Here is a 23,130-nt window from a genome sequence, read left to right as displayed (position 1 = left end):
TGCTGTCGGTTCAGCCTTGTCATTACCGGTTTAGTTTGTTATGGGTTGTTTAGTTAAACGGCATGTATAATGATGCATATTTGCCTCAATTCCAAGCGTGCGTGGCCTGCAATTTTCCACTAATTAGACTTTTTAAAGACATATGCAGTTATCTACTCTAATTTGCATCATCTGTTCCCTATTGCCAAAGCAGATGTACAAAGTGCCCACCCACCCCCACTCCAGGAAATAATTTGCTTTTTAGCACTAAGTTCTTTTTTCACTGGTAGACTGGAATGGGGAGAAAGGGGTACAGATGGTTGAGGTTCTTGTTCCCCGCCCCCCCGCCCAAAGTGAGAGTCATCCAAATAGTGCAGACAAGAGGTGCTGAGCCTGAGTCAGGCAGGAACAGTGGGGCTGAGAGGAGGAGACGGCCCTGGGGATAACTGAAATACAGCAGCAAACGGACCAGGGACCCCAAATAGCTCCCCCACCCCCGGCTTCAGCCCCCAGCCCCAAAGGATCTAGACACCCACCACTTCCCCAAGAATCAAGCATCCAGACCCTACTCTTCTCAAAGGGCTTTATTTCCCCAGTGTGGGGAACAGCGAGTGGGCTCTGTGGTTTCTATACCTTGACGACCCTGTGGCCTTCTCCAGCCCGGTGGGCTGCGGTACAGCCTTCGGAGAGGCAAGGCCTGGGCTCCAGAGGCTAATCCACCCAGAGTGGGGCCGGTTCTGGGAGAAGCCAGGCCTGCTGTGGTTTGCACGGATGACACTCCCTGCAGTGATCCTGAGAGCAGCGGCCAAAGTGGTGGTCCAGAGCCATGGGGTTCACCAAAGGACAAGGTTGCCAGGTACAGGGGTTAGGGACCTTCTAGCCAGGTGCAGGGGTCACAGACCTGCTAGGCCTTATTCTGGGAGCAAAACTCCCAATGGCTGCTACTCTTTGAGGTCCCCCAGCAGAGCTCAGTCTGAGGGAAGACAGAACAGGTCATGGGCATGGAGGGGAGAACAGAAAAAATTAGAGACTAGCAAAAAGAAAGACGCACAAAAAGCCCAAAGGAGACCTGGAGGGAACCAGGAACAAAGGAAGGGCAGTAAAAGACAGGGAAACAGACGTAAGGAGTGACTGAGGCTGCAAATACAGGCAGGTAGACCCTACACACTAATCTTTGGGCCCAGGCGGGCTTGGGGGCGGCGGTCCTCCTGGGGGAAGCAACGCAGAGCGGCTCAGGGCCTCAGCGACCCAGCCCAGGACGCGGCTACAGTGCTGGACCTGGAGAGCAAGGGGGGACATCAGGGCGCTACACCGAACCCTACTGCTCCTCCCTCCAGCCATACTCCCCTGGCGTGGCCCGGGATCCTCACCTCCTGTTCCAGCCCTTTCAGGCGCTGCTCATACTCGCGGATTTGTCTCAGCTGCTTCAGCGCTGTGTCCACCCTGGGGATCCAAAGGTTCAGGTCTGCGCAGCAGCCTAACAGCTCCGCCCATCTTGGAGGACGCAGCCCCTGGAGCTCAGCTGTCCTCCCCAGCCTTCCAGGACCCTACCCCCTCAGGCTCCGCCTCTAGCCTGGGCCCTTACAGGTCCTAAATCATGGGATCCGCCCCTGAGGCCAGAAGCCCCACCCACACGCAGGCCCCGCCCTCACTTCTGGGACGTGCGCTTTAGACGTTCCGAGTCACTGTCCCGATTGTCCCGAGCACAGGCCAGCAGGAAATTCTCCTTTTGCACTGACTCCCAGGTCAACAGCCTCCGCTCCGCTTCCTTCGAGAGGATGACCCCTGGGTGGTGAAGTCAGGATGGCGTCAAAGGGCCCGCAGGTCCTCGGGCCACGCCTGCTCCCAGACCCAGCTACCCCACCCAACACTCAGTAGCATTTGTGATCTCCCAGAGCACGCCCCGCTAACACCCCACGCCCTGCAGTGGTCCTGGCCGTCCCCCTCCTATGCATGCCCTTCTCTTTCTCCAGGTCCCACTCCCTGGGTTTCTTTAGGGCCAAGCCCGACTCTCACGAAAATGCTCGGAGTCTGGGGAAGATGGCTCTGGGGAAGATGGCAAGCGGGCCCGGCGCCTTCGCAGTCGACGGATGAGGGAGCGCACGTGCGAGATGACGATGAGGGGCGGGGCCAGCGCGGGCCTGGAGTGAAATTCTCGGATGAGGCTGTATCGCTGCGCCTTCCAGTAGAGGTCGCTGTTGCCCTGAACTTTGCCGAAGGTGTGGCTGTGGAGACCAGAGGTCAGGAGGTCAAAGCACCTTCAGAAACCCAGGATCAGGGTTAGCTGTAAGGCAATGGCTGTTTGAAGTCCAAGGCGGCAGGTGGATCTCAGGATTCATACAGTCAGTGGTTAGTACAGGATCCAATCAGTAGTTGGGTTAGGAGGGCCCAGGGTCAGATGTCAAGTTGGGAAAGCTGTCATGAATTAAGGTAGAGGTTGGAGTCGGTTCAAAAGTCAGCCTGGACACCAATAATTAAAATCAGAAATGAAAATGGGGACATTGCTATCAACATTATAGAAATAAAAGGGATTATAAGAGAATACTATCGATAATTGTATGCCAGGAAGTTCCCATTGTGGCACAGCGGAAATGAATCCAACTAGGAACCATGAGGTTGCAGGTTTGATCCCTGGCCTCGCTCAGTGGGTTGAGGATCTGGCGTTGCCATGAACTGTGGTGTAGGTCGAAGATGCAGCTTGGATCCTGAGTTGCTGTGGCTGTGGCTGTGGTGTAGGCCGGCAGCTGTAGCTATGATTCGACCCCTAGCCTGGAAACTTCCATATGCCAGGAGTGTGGCCCGAAAAAGACACACACACACACACACACACATACACACAAAGGCAGCCTTTATGTTACATTTATTTTGCCACAATAAAAAGAAATTAAAATATTCTAACTGGGCTCAGAGAGAAGATTCCAAAGTCCAGGTCAGGAGCAGACTTTGGCTGAATTTGGGGACAAGCCAGCATTAGATTTGAATCAGAAGACTTCCTGTCTTGGCTCAGTGGTTAACGACTCTGACTAACACCCATGAGGACACAGATTCGATTCCTGGCCTCGCTCAGTGAGTTAAGGATCTGGCGTGGCTGTGAGCTGTGGTGTAGGTCACAGACGTGGCTCAGATCTGGTGTCTCTGTGGCTCTGGCGTAAGCCGGCAGCTGCAGCTCCAATTAGACCCCTAGCCTGGGAACCTCCATCTGCCTTGGGTGTGGCCCTAGAAAAGCCAAAAAAAAAAAAAAAAAAAAAAGAATCATGCTGGGTTCAAAAGTCATGCAGGGGTCAAGGGTCATGCTGGGTGAGGTCAGATCAGAGGGAAGTGGGGACTCACCTGAACATCGCGATGAGCAAATTGAGCAGCAGGATGTTGGCCACCAGCAGGAAGATGACCAGGAGGAGCACTACCAGCCAGTTGGCGTAAAGTGAGACGCAGGAGCCCGCCTGGGCTCCCGCTGGGCGCGCCCAGAAGCCCGGCTCACTTGAACAGTTGACATGCTCCATGAGGGCCACTGTGAAGGGAGATACTCAGAGATGGAGCCAGAGAGACCTAGACCTTAAGGAAGTCAGAAATCCAGCGGGGTGCGGGAGAGCAAAGAACGGGAGCGAGGGAGACAGATTCCCAGAAAGAGAAGAGTATCGAGACGCAAGGAGACAGAGGAAGAGTCAGAGACTCAGAGAGGGGGAAAGAAGGCGGGGGGCCGGTGGGGGACGGGAGGGGGTCCTCAGAGGGAGGGTGTCAGGCCCTCTCATCCCCTCTCACCGTCCATGTCCTCCTGGGGGATCTGCCCAAAGATTTGCAGGTAGGGCCGGTAGAAGACGCGGCGCAGGATGCTAGGGAGGCTACGGTCCTGGGGCCGAAGGAGCCCCTCCGTGGCCACCCCGTAGGCCACCAGCCACACGCCAAGGAAGAAGAGGAAGAAGAACACGTCCTTCATCTGCAGACGGGGACGATGAGACCAAGTCTGGCCCCGCCCCTGCCCCCAAAGCCCCGCGGCCATCCCTGACTTTGAGCCCCTGCGCGTCCAAGATAACCTCCCTGGCTCCACCCCTTCCCTCCTCCGGCCCCGCCCACCACGGCCCCACCCACTCCTCACCATCTTGCTCACGATGACGATCTTGGGCCCCAGCTGCTTGTTGACGGTGAAGATGTGCAGCAGCCTCAGCGTGAAGATCATGAAGTCGAGGCAGAGGACAGAGCGGCCCAGGTCATACAGGCCCGAGGTCAGCCTGCGGTGTGAGGAAACGAGGTAGGTTACAGACTCAGAGGTTACAGGGTGCAAAGGAAAACCCCGAGTCTTCCCAACACCAGGCTTAAAGAGAGGATGTGGCCTCCCCAGGGCCAGAACTGAGACCCTCCGGTTCCCCTGGCATTCACTCAGATTTGAAATTTGGCACAGTGACAGTGACATTGCCAAGCTGCGCCGCGCAGGGCGCTGGCACCCATTAAATAATGGCTGGATGAATGATGGCCTTAGCAGTAAGCTGGGAGGTCCCTGCAGCAATCAAGTTGGGAAAACTGTGGAAATATCTGTCCAACCTATAAAAGGCAAAATGCACAGAGTTCCAGCAAACCAATCAGCAGAAGACAAACGACCTAGGAGGAAAGCAGATAATGGACAACAACCCAGAATTCACAGAGGTAGGTCAAATGGCCCACCAAAAATATATATGCATGCAAGAGATCAATGAACACAGTAAATTAAAAACTGGGGGAGTTCCCGTCGTGGCTCAGCAGAAACAAATCTGACTAGCAGCCATGAGGACGCAGGTTTAATCCCTGGCCTTGCTCAGTGGGTTGAGGACTGGGCATTGCCATGAGCTGTGGTGTAGATCACAAATTCAGATCAGATCCTGTGTTGCTGGCTGTGGTGTAGGCCTGCAGTTACAGCTCTGATTCAACCCCTAGCCTGGGACCTCCATATGCCATGGATGCTGACCTAAAGAGACAAAACGGAGTTCCCGTCATGGCTCAGTGGTTAACGAATCCGACTAGGAACAATGAGGTGGTGGGTTTGATCCCTGGCCTTGCTCAGTGGGTTAAGGATCCAGGGCTGCCGAGAGCTGTGGTGTGGGTCACAGATGCGGCTCGGATCCCGTGTTGCTGTGGCTCTGGCGTAGGCCGGCGGCTACGGCTCCGATTAGACCCCTAGCCTGGGGTGCGGCCCTAGAAAACACACACACACACACACACACACAAAACACTGGGGCAGGAGTTCCCAATGTGGCACAACAGGATTGGCACTGGAGCCCTGGGGCACAGGCACAGCCCAGCGCAGTGGGTTAAGGATCAGGTGTTGCCACTCTTGCAGATGCGGCATAGGTCACAGCTGAGGTTCAGATTCAATCCCCGGCCCAGGAATATGCCGTGGGATGGCCAGAAAAACAAAGCAAACAAAAAACTGGGGCAAAGGATATGAAAAGACAGTTGACAGAGGACATGTGGCCATTAGATATAAAAGATGCCCAACTTACCCAACTAGGAGTCAGGGATGCATAAATTAAAACAAGGAGAAGTCATTTTTACCCGTAAGATTGGCAAAACATGTAAAGGTGAAAATGAGAGCTACATTTTAAAGATTCAAAATATCAGCTATTGTGAAGCATGTCCTTAAGAGGGTGTTGCCTTACCTGGCTGGTAGGTGTGTGGACAGAAGGTATTTTACAAGGAAACCAGTCCACATCAAGAATACATATACCTTTTGACCCACAAAGTATACATCTCGAATGTAAACTTTTTTTTTTGGCCACACCCGAGGCATGCGGAAGTTACCAGGCCAGGGATCAAACTCACACAACAGCAGGGGCTGGAGTCACAGCAGTGACAATTCTGGATCTTTAACCACTAGGCTACCAGGGTTAAACTTTATGAATGGATGTAAACTTTATTAATTTGGAATCATAAACAATGAGAAACAATTGAAAGGCTCATCCAGGAGGGACTGGCAAGAAACAAATTAATATTATATAGCCCAGTCTGAGCAATGCAAATTTCTGAGGGTAATTCTTCACAATTTGTTTTTTATAAATTAGGTAAGAAATAAGCAGAAAGAGCCCAAGTTTTACAGAGTAAAAAGTTGACAAAACACTCAGGCCTCCCTGATGAAATTTAAAACTAAGAAATTTGACCCAGGAGCACTGGGCATGAAAGAAAAGCCACAAAGTAAAATTCACAAACACAGATCCTAGATTTTGGAAAATCTGATATGGACAAAACCACAAATGATGGGCCAAATATTTGCTGTAAAACTTAACCTGAATCATAATTAACCTAGTTGAAATAATTTCAGAAAATTTTTTTTTTTTTTGTCTTTTTAGGGCTGCACATATGGCATATGGAAGTTCCCAGGCTAGGGGTTGAATTGGAGCTATAGCCGCCAGCCTACACCACAGCCACAGCAATGCCAGCTCTGAGGCTATCTGAGACCTACACCACAGCTCACAGCAACATCATATCCTTAACCCACCGAGTGAGGCCAGGGATCGAACCCGTGTTCACATGGAACCTAGTCAGGTTCGTTACTGCTGAGCCACGATAAGAACTCCAGTGTCAGAAACTGGAAAAGAAAATAGCTGAAGCTAATTTCACTGCCCCGCAATATAAAATTGATCAAGGAAGTTTAAAATAAACTAAAATACTTCCTTGGTAAGAATGTGTGGAGGTTCGCTTGTAGCACATAGTTAAGGACCTGGTGCCGCCACAGCTGTAGTGCAGGCTGCGACTGTGTCATGGGTTCAATCCCTGGCCCCGGGAACTTCCACATGCCTCAGGTGTGGCAAAAGAAAAAAGAAAAAAAGAAGAAGAATTCATTAGTACTGGTAAAATTCTGATTACAATATTATTTTATTTTAATTTTTTTGCACTTTATCATCATTATTATTTGCTTTTTAGGGCCGCACCCACAATGTATGGAAGTTCCCAGGCTAGGGGTCAAATTGGAGCTGCAACTGCCGGCCTACACCACAGCCACAGCAACATGGGATCTGAGCTGTGTCTGTGACCCACACCACAGTTCATAGCAACGCTGGATCCTTAACCCATCGAGTGAGGCCAGGGATCGAACCTGCATCCTCATGGATAATAGTCAAGATTTGTTTCTGCTGCGCCACAACGGGAACTCCCCTGATTATAATTTTATAATTACACAGATTCAAATACCGAGGATCAAAGTCAAAGCCACAGTCTTGTTTTGTTTTCTGTTTTTTGTCTTTTCACCTTTTTGCCTTTTCTAGGGCCGCTCCCACGGCATATGGAGGGTCCCAGGCTAGGGGTCGAATCGGAGCTGTAGCCGCCGGCCTACATCACAGCCACAGCAACTCGGGATCCAAGCCACGTCTGCAACCTACATCACAGCTCACGGCAACGCCAGATCCTTAACCCAGAGAGCAAGGCCAGGGATCGAACCCACAACCTCATGGTTTCTAGTTGGATTCGTTAACCACTGCGCCACGGGAAGTCCAAAGCCACTGTCTTGTGATGAAGGAACTGCAAGTAGCTCTCAGAGAGCCCAGAGTGTAGATGAAGAAAAGAGACAGACATCAGGAGGCAGCCCTGCAGAGAACGGTGGACCCAGACCAGATCTAGGGCCTGGGGCTCTGTCCAGGGGGTCTGGGGAGCCACAAGAGGAAGAGAGGGATAGACCAGACTTGGGCATAGAAAAACCCCCCTGTGGGGGACGGGCAGGAGGGAAGAGAGTGGAGTCCAGGCGGCTGTGGCAAAGTTCTGGCTGGGGGTGGGAGAAGCAGCTGTGGAGGTGGAGACCGGGATTGGACACGGAGAGTCAGGGGCCAGGAGGTCTGGACCTGGGACCACAGGCTGTGGATAAAGAGGAGGGACGAGGTGAGGGTGGCACCCAGTGTGCAGCCTGGTGTCTGGCAGCTGGGCCAGGCTGGGGGCTACAGAATCATCCTGTAGATCTAGAATAAAGAGCAGAGCAGTGGGGTTCTCACCTTATCCCACCTGCCCTAGAGCCAGACACCAACCATGAGCACACCGCTTAGACCACCTTCACGAGGTACTTTCAATCAAGAAAGGACTTTTGCTTTTTTGCTCCACAGCTTTGGCACATGGAGGTTCCCAGGCTATGGGTGCAATCAGAGCTACAGCTGCTGGCCTACACCACAGTCACAGCAACGACGAATCTGAGCCACATCTGTGACCTACACCACAAGCTCTTGCAACGCCAGATCCTTAACCCACTGAGTGGAGCCAGGGATCGAACCTGCATCCTCGTGGATCTTAGTCAGATTCTTAACCCACTGAGCCACTGGGACCGCCAGGGTTTTTTGTTTTGGTTTGGTTTTTAGGGCTGCACCTGCCTTATATGGAAATTCCCAGGCTAGGGGTCCAATCGGAGCTGCAAACATCAGCCCAGCCTAGCCACAGCCACAGCCAAGCAGGATCCAAGCTGCGTCTGCGACCTACACCACAGCTCACAGCAACGCTGGATTCTTAACCCATTGAGTGAGACCATGGATCAAACCCATGTCCTTGTGGAACCGAGTCGGGTTCGTTACCGTTGTGCCAGGAAAGGAACTCCAGGATTCTTTTTTTAAAGAAGGTATTTCTGGGAGTTCCCATCTTGGCGCAGTGGTTAACGAATCCGACTAGAAACCATGAGGTTGTGGGTTCGATCCCTGGCCTTGCTCAGCGGGTGAAGGATCCGGCGTTGCTGTGAGCTGTGGTGTAGGTCACAGACATGGCTCGGATCCCACATTTGCTGTGGCTCTGGCGTAGGCTGGCGGCTACAGCTCCGATCCGATCTGACCCCTAGCCTGGGAACCTCCATATGCTGAGGGTAAGGCCCTAGAAAAGGCAAAAAGATCAAAAAAAAAAAAAAAAAAAAAAGGTATTTCTGTTTGTTTCTTAAGAATAAGCAGGGTTGTTTTAAAATTGTCAATCACTAGATTGGACCCCTATAATACTGTACCTCAGCTGTACTCCAATGAAAAAAAGACAATAAGCCGAGAGGGGCTTAGCGGCTGCCGGCCCCAGAAAAGCCGCGAGGGCAGAGCCCTCTTGTCCCCACACCCAGCCCGGTCAGGAAGGAAGAGTGGGGGGTCGCCGTGGGCGGGAGTGGGAGGTCGCAGGGACACTCACCGGCAGCCCACACCCAGCAGGAAGCAGGTGAGGGCCACCAGGTCGCACTGGTTCCAGGTGTCGGAGAGGTAGAGGTGCAGGCGGCGGCGCAGTGGGGCCTGGTGGGAGTCTGTCCCGGAGCCCCCCAAGGCTAGGCTGCTCCAGCCGCTGCTCAGGCTCTGACGGAACTCCTCACACAGCAGCGTGAAGGCCCAGAAGTAGAGCAGCAGCTCCAGGGCACCGGGAGGCTTGGGCTGAAAGTCGATGAGCAGTACGCGGGCAAAGAGCAGCAGGAAGAGGAGGTAGCTGACCACGTTGCCCATGAAGGCCGTCACTGGCGCCCCCCAGAACTGGGGCCAGCGGCGCAGGCGCGGGGGGCACCCCCCACAGCAGCTCCTGTGGCTGGGCCGCCTCAGCATCCCCAAGGGCATCTTCTCAGGTGGGTCTGCCGGCCTGGGGGAGAGAAGGATGGACTTAACCTTCACCATTATCCCACCTCTAACCTTTTTTTTTTTTTTGTCTTTCTAGGGCCACCCCTGCAGCATATGAAGGTTCCCAGGCTAGGGGTCCAATCAGGGCTATAGCTCCCGGCCCACACCACAGCCACATCAACTCGGGATCCGAGCCGCATCTGCAACCTACACCACAGCTCGTGGCAACACTGGATCCTCAACCCACTGAGCAAGGCCAGGGATCGAGCCTGTGTCCTCATGGATGCCAGGCAGGTTCATTAACTGCTAAGCCATGACGGGAACACCCCGCCTCAAACCTTTTCACATTCTCCTCATCCTCCATCATGTCTGACCCTGCCTGACCTGAAACTAAGTGATGTCTGCCATCTCCTTGACTTTTTTTTTTTTTTTTTTTTGGTTTTTAGGGCCGTTCTCACTGCATAGGAAAGTTCCCAGGCCGGAGGTCAAATCAGAATTACAGCTGCAGGCCTACACCACAGACACAGCAACGCAGGATGCTCCGAGCTGCGTCTGGGACCTACACCACAGCTTGCGCTGCAACACCGGGTCCTCAATCCACTGAGCAAGGCCAAGGATGGAACCCGCATCTCATGGATTCAAGTCAGGTGCGTTTCCGCTGCGCCACAACAGGAACTCTCATCTTCTTAACTTTTGACCCCTGTATTTAACTTCTGACCTCCGAAATCCGCTGTCAAGACTGCTGACCTTCCACCTCTGACGTCTTCCATCCTTCTGCCCTCTGGTCCCTGGGCTGAGCTCTGACTCTTGTGTCGCTTTTGGCTTCTTTCACTTTTACAACTTCTGAATCTCTCGGTCGGACCTGGGACCGTCCACCCAGCCTCGGGCCCTCAAAGATGATCTCTGACTCCCTCACGTTCATGGCCTTGATTCCCCATGTCTGACAACTCCATCCCTGAATATTAACCCACACATTCTGCTATCAGAATATCCAGCCGGATAACCGTCCTTTCCCTGTAGCTGATCTCCAAACACACAGTCATCTTTGGCTTCTGAATTCTAACTTTCTTGGTCCACTCATATCTCCGACTCCTATCTCCTCTAAGCTCTGAGCCTCTGTCTCAGTTTTATCCTAACTCTTCAATTCTGACCTCAAATCGGAAACTGCAACGTGAATACTACTACTTCCAATAAATTCAGTAAAGCTAAGAGGAAAAACAAACTGGCTTGGAGAAGCATCCTCTCTTTATGAATAAGCAGAAAGAAAACTCACAAGTGGAAACAACCCACATGTCCATCAACTGACGAATAGATAAAGAAAACGTGGTGGAGTTCCCATCGTGGTGCAGAGGAAACGCATCCGACTAGGAACCATGAGGTTGTGGGTTCGATCCCCGGCCTTGATCAGCGGGTTAAGGATTCGGCGTTGCCACAAGCTGTGGTGTATGTCGCAGACATGGCTCGGATCTGGTGTGGCTCTGGCTCTGGCGTAGGCCAGCAGCTGCAGGTCCAATTTGACCCCTAGTCTGGGAACCACTATATGCTGTGGTTGCAGCCCTAAAAAGAAAAAAAAGGGGGGGGGAAGAAAGAAAGAAAAAAGAAAACGTGGTAAATCCATACGGTGGAATATTATTCAGCAATAAAAGGTAATGAAGCGCTGGTACATGCTACGAAGCAGAGTCACTGTGAAAATATGACGCTAAGTTAATGAAGCCGGTCAAAAATGACCACATCCTGTACCACCTCATTTATATAAAATTTCCAGAAGAAGCAAATGTGTAGGGACAGAAAGTAAATTAGTGGTTGCCTGAGGCTGTCGGGGAGGGAGGAGTGGGGAGTGACTGTTAGTGGGTTCAAGGTTTCTTGCTGCAGTGATGACAATGTTTTAAAATTCATTTTGTGGGATTCCCGTTGTGGCACAGTGGTTAACGAATCCGACGAGGAACCATGAGGTTGCGGGTTCGATCCCTGGCCTTGCTCAGTGGGTTAAGGGTCCGGCGTTGCTGTGGCTCTGGTGTAGGCCGGTGGCTGCAGCTCTGATTGGACCCCTAGCCTGGGAACCTCCATATGCCGCAGGAGCAGCCCAAGAAAAGGCAAAAAAAAAAAAAAAAAAAAAAGACAAAAAATAAATAAAATTCATTTTGTGGATGCAAACTGTTACATTTATTTATTTATTTATTTATTTGGGAGGGGTGTGTTTGTTTTTGCATTTTTGGCCACCCTGCAGCATATGGAGTATGCACAGGCAGCATGAAGAAAACTGATTTCCAGTGAAAACTCCTTGGTGGCAGAACCACACCTCGAACCGAGCCTTGAGCTTGGCCTTTGGGAAACCTCCTCGGAATTTTCGGTGGCTTCCTGAAACCACCCTCTCTGGAAACCGCACTTCTCCCTGGCCTTGCTCCCAGGACCTGGGGCTCCTGGAGCCGCCAAGGGTGCCCCTCCCCACCCCCAGCACAGGGCTGGTGCTTCACTCACCCGACAGGCCCTTCCCCATTGGCGCCCCCGTCCCCGTCAAGCGCCAGGTCCTTCTGCGTGGGCTCCTCATCCGACTTCCTGGCATGGAGGGACCCACAGAGTGAAAAGTAGAGGGAGGGGAGGCGGGGAGAGGAATGCTCGACGGAGACCCACCCTCAGCCACCCAGAGACATTGCAGGGAAAGGCATCACCCCAAAGGGACCTTCCCCCAGAGCCATGGCCAGACGGCTGAGGATACCACAGCAAGCACCCCGAAAGCTCACCTCCCCAAACATGCCCCCAGGCTGGAGGAGGGAGAGGATCCCCAAAGGCCAGGGAAGCTCTGGGCAGACGGAGGAGAAAGGCAGCCAGAGAGGAGCAGGAAGAAGAGGCTGACTCCCGCCCCCACCTCCTGCCAGTCCCACCCCAGGAACTGACCTGAAGGTGATGAGGTTGGTGTAGATGAGTGGGGGGCAGAAGAAGGTGAGAACCAGGGCCCAGATGGGCGTGGTGCTGTCCATGTGCCCCCACCACTTCTGTGTCAGCAGAGACTGTGGGGCAGGGCAGGATTAGGAGCCCGAATCGCCCCACAGCCCCCTCCTGAAGCCCCCAGGCAAGGACGGGGCCAAGGCTCCAGAGCCCAGGGCAAAGGCTCACTAGGGGCCAGAACTATGGGGGGGGGTTGTCAAAAGCAAGGGCCACCTGTCTCAGATTTTAGAGGTTAAACAGTCAACATTTGTTAACACAATATACCGACTCCCCGGCTGAGCGCTTTGCATAGACGAGCGCGCTGAACCCTCGCCACACCCCCAGGAGGACAGGTACTAGAATTTTCCCCTTTTTCACGGATGGAGCACGGGGAGGTTTCGGAAGGGGCAAAAGCTGGAACTCCTGACTTTAACCATCATTTAAAGCAAAGGACTCTGAGCAATTATCTGAAGTACCAGCCACATCACCCCAGCACAGCTGGGTGAGCGTAACGTCTCGTACTGAGGGTCAGGCTCTCTTAAGTCCCTGTCGCATTTAGACGAAGGAGACTGAGAGAGTTTTCGAAATGTCAGGACTGGCAGGATGGGAGAGGCGGTGGGGGCGAATGGGACCTCCCTCAGGAAAGGATTTCCCATAGGAAGGGTGGGAGCTCCTAAACCAGGGTTTGTCTATACCCCGGAACACCAGCTAACGGCGCACTGACGTCATTCTAACTGATGACACCTGGAAATGGGGCTCCTCTGTGGGAGCCTGGGCTTCCTTCTAAAGTCACCAGGGATTCCCCGATCTGGAATGGAACCTTTGAGGAGGGTGGGCTTTGCTGTGGGGAGCTTGGCTTTCTTGCTGCAGAAGGTGGAGCTTCACGTGGGAAGAGCAACCCTTCCTGCAGGGGGCTGAGACTTTCCAGGGGAGTGGGGGGGGGGTCTCTGGAGGGAGGGGCCGGTCAAGGCCACAGACCGGAGTCCCCCTGAGACCCGTTTGGGGTGTTGGTGTCTCAGATGCTCACCTGTACCCCATCCTGGGCGAAGAAGGCCCGGGCGTCCGCCTGCGTGGCAAGCTGGAGGCAGGTGGCATCTCCCCAGAGCGGGCAGCGCCGAAGGAGCAGGCGCGCGGCCCGGTTCTCGCTGCTGCGGTAGCACTCGCCAAAGAGGTCTGGGTGCCGGAGCGAAAGGAGTGGGGAGAGGATGGGAGGGAAGAGGAGGGAGGGTGGGGGGAGCAGGGTTAGGGAGAAGGAGCGGGGAGATGTACACCCCCCTTCACGGTGGCTCCCAGGCCCTCCCCCAGGCACCATGCCCCACGCACCAACACCCAGCCCCTCAAACTTGGCTGCCAGGTCCTTCCTCTTTGCCGCCTCGTCCGCCTCAGTCTCCAGGCGAGCCAGCACTCGGAGCAACAAGCAGGCCCCAAGAGCTGAGGCCACGGAATTGGAACCCTGGAGAGACAGAGGTGGGGGGTCACAGGTAGGGTCAGCGTTTAGAGTGAGATTCCCGGAGGGGTGCAGGGATGGGGGCCGAGCTTGTGATCGAGGGAAGGGACAGGGCCACACGTCAGAAATTAACCAAGGTCAGAGTTCCCGTTGCGGCGGAAATGCATCCAACTAGTCACCATGAGGTTGCAGGTTCAACCCCTGGCCTCCGTTAGTGTGTTAAGGATCCGGCATTGCCATGAGCTGTGTGTAGGTCACAGACTCAGCTCTGAGCCCATGTTGCCGTGGTTGTGGTGTAGGCTGGCAGCTGTAGCTACGATTCAACCCCTCGCCTGGGAGCTTCCATGTGCCACGGGTGTGGCCCTAAAAAGCAAAAAAAGAAAGAAAGAAAGAAATTAACCAAGTCATCAGAGGCCAAGCAGGAAGCAATGTTTGCAGGTGAATCTGGAAGAAACTCGACATCAGCGGGAACTGTCAGAAGTCAGGTGGTTCTGAGACCAGGGGCTGGGCTGGAGTTAAAACAACATCCAGAGGTTACAGAGAGGCCAAGAAGCAGTTGGAGATGTCACCTAAGACGGCAGATGAGAGAACTTCAAGACTCCGTCTCAAACCACAACAAAAACTCCGACCCTCCATACAAAGCAACAAGTAAGCTGGCAAAAACTGTTGGAATCAACTTTTTCAGAATTCTGGAATCTAACATAAAATTTACAACACATGGGAGAACGCTTAAGGAAGAGAGAAAATGCTGTCTTTCAGTAGAAGAGCATTGTGGCATTCAACTCACCCACTTACCATTGCCAATTCCCCAGCTCAGTGGCTGCCTTGAAGGCAGCAGCCCATGTTCCTGCTGCAGGTTCTTGGTATCAGAGGTAGCAATTCAGAGCCTACTTTTTTTTTTTTTTTCTTTTCGCCCGTGCCCACAGCACATGGAAGTTCCCGAGCCAGGGATCAAATCCCAGCTGCAGCTGTGACCTATGCCAAACATCAAAAACTCTCAGATCGTCTTCTTAAATAATTGCTATTGTGTGTACAAACCTAGCTGATCGTTCCCTGAAGGGATGGCTCAAAGGTTGGCCTTTATTGCACTATAATTGGAGCTTCCCTAAAGCAGAATTGGCTTCCCAGGTGGTGTTTGAAGGCATTTAAAAACAAATGTAGGCGTTCCCGGCGTGGCACAGTGGTTAACGAATCTGACTAGGAACCATGAGGTTGCGGGTTTGATCCCTGGACTCGCTCAGTGGGTTAAGGATCCAGCATTGCTGTGAGCTGTGGTGTGGGTCGCAGACACGGCTCGGATCCTGCGTTGCTGTGGCTGTGGCGTAGGCGGGTGGCTACAGCTCCAATGAGACCCCTAGCCTGGGAACCTGCATATGCCACAGGAGTGGCCCTAGGAAAGGCAAAAAAATAAAAACAAATGAATTAGGCTCAGCTACCTGAGGCAAGGAATAACAGTCTAGGCAAGCAATAGATATCCCGAACAGCTTGGGAGAGAAGAGGGATGTAGTTGGGGGAAGGAGATACTTGGGAGGAAAAAGGAGTTTAAAAACTCCTACGTGGGGAGTCGCCCTTGTGGCTCAGCAGGTTACAAACCTGAATAATATCCATGAGGATGCAGGTTCGATCCCTGTCCTTTTTCAGTGGGTTAAGGATCCAGCATTGCTGTGAGCTGTGGTGTAGGTCAATAGCTGCAGCTCTGAGTTGACCCCTAGCCTGGGAACTTCCATATGCTGCGGGTGTGGCCCTAAAAAGAGAAAAAAAAAGAAAAAAAAAAAAAAGTCCTACATGGAAGTTCTTTTTTGGCTCAGCAGGTTAAGAATCCAGGGTTGTCACTGCAGCGGCTTAGGTCACTGCTGTGGCTCGGGTTTGACCCCCGGCCCAGGAACTTCCACATGCTGTGGGCATGGCAAAAAGAAAACCAGAGAAACAACCTCCTACATGTACTAAGGAATCTAGAAGGCCATGCACATGCCTAAGACTGGATGCGTGCTCAGAAAAGACTAAAGGAAACCCTAAGCTTTTACCTCTGGCTGACCATTAGGTTTAGCAAAAGCAGGAAGCAGAAGCTAAAGCAGCATTGTAAAGAGCCTGCCTAAGTATTGATAAACATCTCCAACTAAGAGCCAATCTGAAAAGCTGGAGAGTGTTATTCCTTCAGTCAGTCATTTGAGGACATCTCTGCTGCGGTACTAGCTAACCACTAAGCTGAAAACAGGACTTCAGTGGCCATGTATGACAAAGAACACAAATTTTACAAAAGTAGCTGAGAAAAGTCACTAAACAAACAACAACTCACAATAAGCAGCAGCAACAAGCCCTGGAAGGATTGAGCTGCTTTCCAGAGTTGTCATAATATTCGAAATGTCCAGTTTTCAACAACAAAAACATTTATAAAGCCTGCAAAGAAACATGAAAGTATGACCGGTTTACAAGAAAAAAGGAAACTAGGAAGCTCAGCCACTGGGCTTACTAGACAAATAATTTTTTCTTTTTCTTTTTTGGCTGGCATAAGGGGTTTCCAGGCCAGGGATCAGACCCAAGCCACAGTTGCAACCTATGCCACCACTGCAGCAATGCTGGATCCTTCACCCACCACACCAGGCTGGGGATCAAACCCGTGTCCGGGCACTGCAGAGAAGCCGCTGACCCCTTTTTGCCACTGTAGGAACTGCATAGACAAAGACTTTAAATCCACTGTCTTAAATATGCCCCCCAAAATTAAAAGAAATCATGAACAAAGGAAGCCAGGAGAATGATGTCTCAGGAAATAGAGAATAGAAATAAAGAAAAAGAAATTATAAAAAGGAACCAAATAGAAATGCTGGAGCTGAAAAATACAATAATTGAAATGAAAATTCATTTAAAAGGCTTAACAGCAGCTTTGAAGAGGCAGAAGAAATAACTTGTAAACTTGAAGATAAGTCAATTGCAATTATCCAGTTTGAGGAGTATGAAGAAAAAAGATTGAAGAAAGAGCAACAGACCCTAAGAAACCTGAGGGACACCATCAATCCTACATATGCATAATGGGAGTCCCAAAGGGAGAAGACAGGGAAAGAGGGACAGAAAGAATATTTGAAGATATAATAGACTAAAACGTCCCAAACCTGATGAAATACGTAAATCTACACATCCAAGAAGATGAAATAAGTCTAAGTAGAATAAGTTTCAAAAGATCCTTACTAAAAAATAAAATAAAATAAAATCCACACTAAGAAACATTATAATCAAATTGCCAAAAGCCAAAAACAAAGAATCTTTTTTTTTTTTTTTTCATTGTTGGCCGCCCTGAGGCATACGGAGCTCCTGGGTCAGGGATCAGATTCAAGCTGCAGTTTCAGTCTAAGCCACAAGTGCGGTAACCCCAGACCCTTAACCACTGTGCTAGGCTGGGGGGATTGAATCCACATCCCAGCGCTTCAAATATGCTGCCAGTCCCAGTGTGCCGTAGCAGGAGCTCCCAAAGAATCTTAAAGTCAGGAAGACAGAAGTGACTCTTCATATGTATGGAATCTCACTAAGATGAACAGGTAGGATTATATAATTATATATAATAGTTATAGAACTCTTACTCTTAGAATAAAATATAGGGATAAACTTAATGACCTTGTATTTTGCAATCATTCTTCGATACGATGCCAAAAGCATAAGCAAAGAAAAAATAGACAAATTGGATTTCATCAAAATGTAAAACTTTTGTCCATAAAAGGATGCTATCAACAGAGGAAAAAAACAACCCACAGAAAGGAAGAATCTGTTTGCAGATCATATATCTAATAAGGGATTGAGGGAGTTCTCTGATGGCCTAGCAGGTTGAGGCTCCTGTATTCTCACCGCTGTGGCTCTGGCTGCTGCTGTGTAGTGTAGGTTCAAACCCTGGCCCAGGAATTCCCACACACTGACTGTGTGGCAAAAAGGAAAAAAAATACCAAAAAAAAAAAAACTTTAATAGGGATTAATATGCAGGCCACATGAAGAATTCTTAAAATTCATCAACAAAAAATTTGGATCAACAAGCCAATTTAAAAAGTGGGCAAAGGACTTGAATATTGGTATATAAACAAATATTGACAGCAGTGCTAAGTCACAATAGCCCTAAAGCAGAAACAACCCAAATATCCATCAACTGATGAGCAGACAAACAAAATGTGGTCTATCCAGACAATGGAATATAATTCAGCAACAAAACAGGATGAAGATAGAGGTGGTGGTTGCATAACATTGCGAGTGTATTAGAGGCTACTGAACTGTACCATTTTAAGTGGGTTAAATGCTTCAGCTTTATGTTATATGACTTTTATCTCAATGAAAAAAAAAAAAAAATAGGAGTTCCCATTGTGGCTAGCAGGACATGAACCCGACTAGTATCCATGACAATGCGGGTTTGATCCCTGGCCTTGCTCACTGGGGTAAGGATCTGGCGTTGCCACAAGCTGCTGTGTTGCTCACAGATGTGGCTTGGGTACCACAGGGCATTGCAGTGAGCTGCAGTGTAGGTCACAGAAGCAGCTCAGATCCCACAGACTGCGGCTGTGGCGTAGGCTGGCAGCTGCAGCTCGGATTCGACCCCCAGCCCAGGAACCTCCCTATACTGTAGGTACAGCCCTTTAAATTTATATATATATATATATATATATATATATATATATATAATTGTATGTATTATATATATTATATATAATTATATATATATATATATATTTATGTTATAGAAATATCTTGACAAGAGTCCTTCAGCCTTGGGTTGTTTTCAGCTCATCAGGTCATCAGTTAAACATAATAAGCTCTGTTGGAGTTCCCTGGTGGCCTAGTAGATTAAGGATCCAGCATTGTCACTGCTTGAGTCACTGCTGTGGCAGGGGTTCAATCCCTGGCTCCAGAACTTCCATATGCCACTGGTTGGGGGGGGGGGGCTTTATCTTTGATCCTATTTGAATACCATGACTTTTTTTAACTTCTCACATGGGTCCCAACCCCTCTGTGCCACCTGCTTTAGTCCACATCCTCATCTTGGCTGCCTGAAAGATCCTAGCTTTACCTTCTTTTTTGTTTTGTTTCGTGTGTTTGCTTGTTGTTGCCGTTTGGTTTGTTTGTTTGGCCACTGTGCCTGCAGCGTGTAGAAGTTCCTGAGCTAGGGAACAAACCCACACCACAGCCATGACCCGGACCACAACAGTGACAACATCAGATCCTTAACTGCTAGGCCACCAGGGAACTCTGCAGCTTTATCTGCTTACCTGGTATTCTTGCGCGAGTTTTGCCCCCTTCTGCATTGCAACTACAATTATGCATCTAAATTGCAAGTGTAAGTATGATGAAATGACTCCCCATCAGCTGCATATAACGTCTGACTTCCTCATCCAGGAGACTATTTTGAAAGGATGAGATTGTTGCACAGGTATGTTCAAGGGGAAATGCCCAATACATATATTATGAACGGAAGAGGCAAGTTACAAGAAACGCGTGAAATGGGGAAGGGGGAGGAAGCAGCACCCAGAGTCATATATCAAGAATGGAGGGTGGGGCGGGGGGCGTCAGGGGACATTGTCAGGGCATCCTGCTCTTCAGGCGTCAGAGTCGGTAGAAATAAAGGACAGGCACGTAGGAGAGAGTAGAATCAGAGATCAAGTCAGCACTTACCATCTCCCAGAAGTACACGGCCATCGGAGCTCTGTTCAGTAGCAGCGCCCAGAGGAGCAGGTCGCTCCAGGGAGCCTGCCCTGGGACGGCTTCCAGCCAGGGTTCTGAGGTAGCCTTGTCCGACAGCAGGTGTGACTGCAGGGAGGAAGGCGTGGTGAGGGGTGGCTCCGCCCCACACCCTGCCTGGCCCCGCCCCTACATCAGCTCTGCCCCCCACCCCCCCTTCAGTCACACGCCGGGGGTCCCCAGCCCCGCCCCTGGTCCTTTTGTGCCCCCCCCGCCCCCCGCCCATCCGGTTCCTTACATTCTCCCGGCTGCCATCACCGCGATGGGTGCCCCCGGCTGGGAACGTGGGCGCACACGTCTTCCCCAGCAGCATCCGCAGCACCTGCCCCACCCTGGGAGGTCGTGGCTCCGCAGAAGGTTTAACGGCTGGGGTTTTGGTGCCTGCACCGTGGGACACCTGGTCCAGAAGGCTGCGGATGAGCGAGTTGGGGGGCGCTGCGCTGTAGAGCTGGGCCAGGCGCGTCGGGGTCAAGAAGTGGCCCAGGCTAAGGCCGTGGGAGATGAGCAAGCGAACGAATTCCGGCCGGTCATTCAGGAGGGCGTCCATGAGGGAGGCCTCCAGGTGGAAGGACTGGCAAGGGCGAGATGAATGGGGAACAGATGAGCACAGAGACAAGACAGATGGCCAGGAGAGGTCAGAGGTTAAGGCCAAGAGATGGGGGCGTTTCTATCGTGGCTCAGTGGAAACGAATCTGACTAGTATCCATGAGGATGCAGGTTCGATCCCTGGCCTCACTCAGTGGGTTAAGGATCTGGCATTGCTGTGGCTGTGGTGTAGGCTGGCAGCTACAGCTCCGATCCAACCCCTGGCCTGGGAATTTTCATATGCCGTGCGTGCGGCCCTAAAAAAGAAAGAAAGAAAGAGAGAGAGATGGAGGCACAGAGCTGTGAGTGACGGAAGGATGGGCGGGTGAATGGACAAGTATATGGATGGAAGGATGGATGAGTGGCTGGCTGGATGGATGGGAACAAGATGGGAACAGATGAACATCGGGGATGGCTGGGAGTTCCTGTAGTGGCTTAGCAGAAATGAATCCGACTAGTAACCATGAGGTTACAGGTTCCATCCCTGGCCTCACTCAGTGGGTTAAGGATCCAGTGTTGCTGAAGCACGGATTCCACGTTGCTATGGCCGTGGCCGGCAGCTGCAGCTCCGATTCAACCCCTAGCCTGGGAACCTCCATGTGCCTCAGGAGTGGCCCTGAAAAGCAAAAAAAAAAAGGAGAGAGAGAGAGCACGAGAGAAGGCTGGATGAGCCGTAATGGATGATAGAGCTGGATGTCAAAGGCATGAGGAGGGAGAAGAACGTACCCCTTTTGTCGGGATCCCCAACCCCTCACCCGCCATTGGATGTCCCCCCGGAAGAGTTCACTCTGGGCAATGTCCACACGGTTCCAAGCCACAGCCAAACGCAGCTCGTCCAGGTAAGCTGATGCTTCAGAGCTTCCACAGGCTGCAGAAGTGAAAGGGAGGGGGGGCAAGGGGTCAGGGGGCAACTGGGAACATCTGATGGCTGTATCGCTTCTACTGGAGATGCCTGATATTCAAACTCTGTGTAAGGGGAGCGTTATTGGGAAGAATCTGCCGTCTTTAAGAAGTCAGACTAGGAGTTCCCGTCGTGGCTCAGCAGTTAATGAATCCAACTAGGAACCATGAGGTTGCAGGTTTGATCCCTGCCCTTGCTCAGTGGGTTAAGGATCTGGCGTTGCCGTGAGCTGTGGTGTGGGTCGCAGATGCGGCTCGGATCCTGCGTTGCTGTGGCTGTGGTGTAGGCCAGCGGCTACAGCTCCAATTAGACCCCTAGCCTGGGAACCTCCATATGCCACAGGAGTGGCCCAAGAAATGGCAAAAAGACAAAAAGACAAAAAAAAAAAAAAAAAAAAAGTCAGACTAGGAAGTTTCCTTTGTGGCTCTGTAGTTAACAATCCTGACTAGGAACCCTGAGGATGCTGGTTTGATCCCTGGCCTCGCTCAGCGGGTTGAGGATCCGGCATTGCTGTGACTGTGGTGTAGGTCGGCTGCTGTACCTCCAATTCAACCCCTAGCCTGGAAACTTCCATATGCCATGGGTGCAGCCCCAAAAAGCAAAAAAAAAAAAGAAAGAAAGAAGCAGCCAGGCTAGGATTTCCCTCTGTGGCACAATGGGCTCGGCATCTCTGCAGCGCCAGAACGCAGGTTCAATCCCCAGCGGCAGCACAGAGTGGGTTAAAGGTCTGACATTGCCACAGCTGCAGCACAGGTCACAAGCACAACTTGGATATGATCCCTGGCCCCCCTGACCTCCCTGGCCAGGGACCTCCACATGCCACAGGGTAGCCAAAAAAAATGAAAGAGGAATTCCCATCGTGGCTCAGTGGTTAACGAATCTGACTAAGAACTATGAGGTTGTGGGTTCCATCACTGGCCTCGCTCAGTGGGTTAAGGATCCGGTGTTGCCGTGAACTGTGGCGTAGGTTGCAGACGTGGCTCGGGTCCCGCATTGCTGTGACTGTGGTGTAGGCCAGCGGCTACAACTCCGATTATACCTAGCCTGGGAATCTCCATGTGTCACAGGAGTGACCCTAGAAATGTAAAAAAAAAAAAAAAAAGAAAAAGAAAGAAAGAAAGAAAGAAAGAAAGAAAAAAAGTCAGGCTATTACAAGCATAAAGTCATTCAACTCAGGGACAGGCATGGTTTAAAGGCCCCCCAAAAAGGAAAGGGACCCTTTTATTCATTTAGCACTTATTGAGGTAGAATAAGGGCCAGGCAGTAAGAGGGATGCGAGAGAAATTATATACAGTCCCTGCCCTGAAGGATCTCACTCCAGGGAAATATGTCCCAGGACCACATAACTGCCCTCAGTGACTGGTGACCTTGGAGATGGGCCTCGCAGGCGATTAGGACCCGGGGAGGCTATAGTCACAGAGGTAGGAGAGATCCAGGGAGCCTACCAGAGGGCGAGTACTGAGGTTGGGCTTTTGAAAGACTGGTAGGATTTGGCAGGCATGCTCCTAAGCTGAGAAAAGAACCTGCAAGGCAGCAGGAGCAGTCTGAGCAAAAGCCTGGCTGCAGGAAAACACGGAATATGAGGGCAGATCTGAGTCAGCCTGATTTCCTGCAACTTGGGAGTATTTGTGAGAAGAAAGAGGAGACAGTAGCAGAAAAAGGCCAAACATTAGAGGGACTCTGGAAGACCCTGGAGGTCATTCAAAAGCACAACGAAGGGAGTTCCATCTGTGGCCCAATGGGATCAGCAGCATCTCTGCATTGCCAAGACACAGGTTCGATCCCCAGCCCAGCACAGGGGGTTAAAGGATCCGGTGTTGCCGCAGCTACAGCGCAGGTCACAACTGTGGCTCGGATCTGATTCCAGGCCTGGGAACTCCATATGCCATGGGGCGGCCGAAAAAGAAAAAAAGAACAAGGAAGAACAAGTGGCCCTTAAACTTACATCCAACTTTTTTTTTTTTTTTTTTTTTTTGTCTTATTAGGGCTGCACCCACAGCATATGGAGGTTCCCAGGCTAGGGGTTGGTCGGAGCTGCAGCCACCAACCTACACCACAGCCACAGCCACAGCCACAGCAAT

General features: G+C 51.3%; 1 protein-coding gene across 14 annotated transcripts in view; it reads right to left on the bottom strand.

Annotated features, from left to right (window-relative positions):
- Window positions 1-548: 548 nt before the first annotated feature.
- Window positions 549-23,130, bottom strand: part of TRPM4 (transient receptor potential cation channel subfamily M member 4) — a 40,102-nt gene continuing 17,520 nt past the window's right edge. For 10 of the 14 annotated variants that reach the window (XM_084961341.1, XM_021094711.2, XM_021094713.2 and 7 more), the window contains 15 exons: window positions 20,904-21,016; window positions 19,802-20,134; window positions 19,498-19,632; window positions 13,734-13,863; window positions 13,438-13,583; window positions 12,381-12,493; window positions 11,964-12,041; window positions 9,076-9,507; window positions 4,073-4,205; window positions 3,739-3,913; window positions 3,310-3,487; window positions 1,996-2,204; window positions 1,632-1,764; window positions 1,350-1,422; window positions 549-1,257 (listed from right to left, as the gene is read on the bottom strand). In XM_084961341.1, the coding sequence (XP_084817467.1) occupies window positions 1,147-1,257; window positions 1,350-1,422; window positions 1,632-1,764; window positions 1,996-2,204; window positions 3,310-3,487; window positions 3,739-3,913; window positions 4,073-4,205; window positions 9,076-9,507; window positions 11,964-12,041; window positions 12,381-12,493; window positions 13,438-13,583; window positions 13,734-13,863; window positions 19,498-19,632; window positions 19,802-20,134; window positions 20,904-21,016 (2,492 nt within the window). In that variant the 3' untranslated portion in view covers window positions 549-1,146. Of the gene's footprint in view, window positions 1,258-1,349; window positions 1,423-1,631; window positions 1,765-1,995; window positions 2,205-3,309; window positions 3,488-3,738; window positions 3,914-4,072; window positions 4,998-6,800; window positions 7,792-8,780; window positions 9,508-11,963; window positions 12,042-12,380; window positions 12,494-13,437; window positions 13,584-13,733; window positions 13,864-19,497; window positions 19,633-19,801; window positions 20,135-20,903; window positions 21,017-23,130 lie in introns of those variants that run through there. The other 4 variants (XM_084961343.1, XM_084961344.1, XM_084961346.1 and 1 more) reach the window with 2 other exon arrangements.

This window comes from Sus scrofa, chromosome 6 (assembly GCF_054392235.1).
Source record: "Sus scrofa isolate SSC_HxYL_T2T_F1_AM1 chromosome 6, Sscrofa_HxYL_maternal_Yorkshire_Landrace_v2.0, whole genome shotgun sequence".
Lineage (NCBI taxonomy): Eukaryota > Metazoa > Chordata > Mammalia > Artiodactyla > Suidae > Sus > Sus scrofa.
This window is presented reverse-complemented; position numbering and strand designations above follow the sequence as displayed.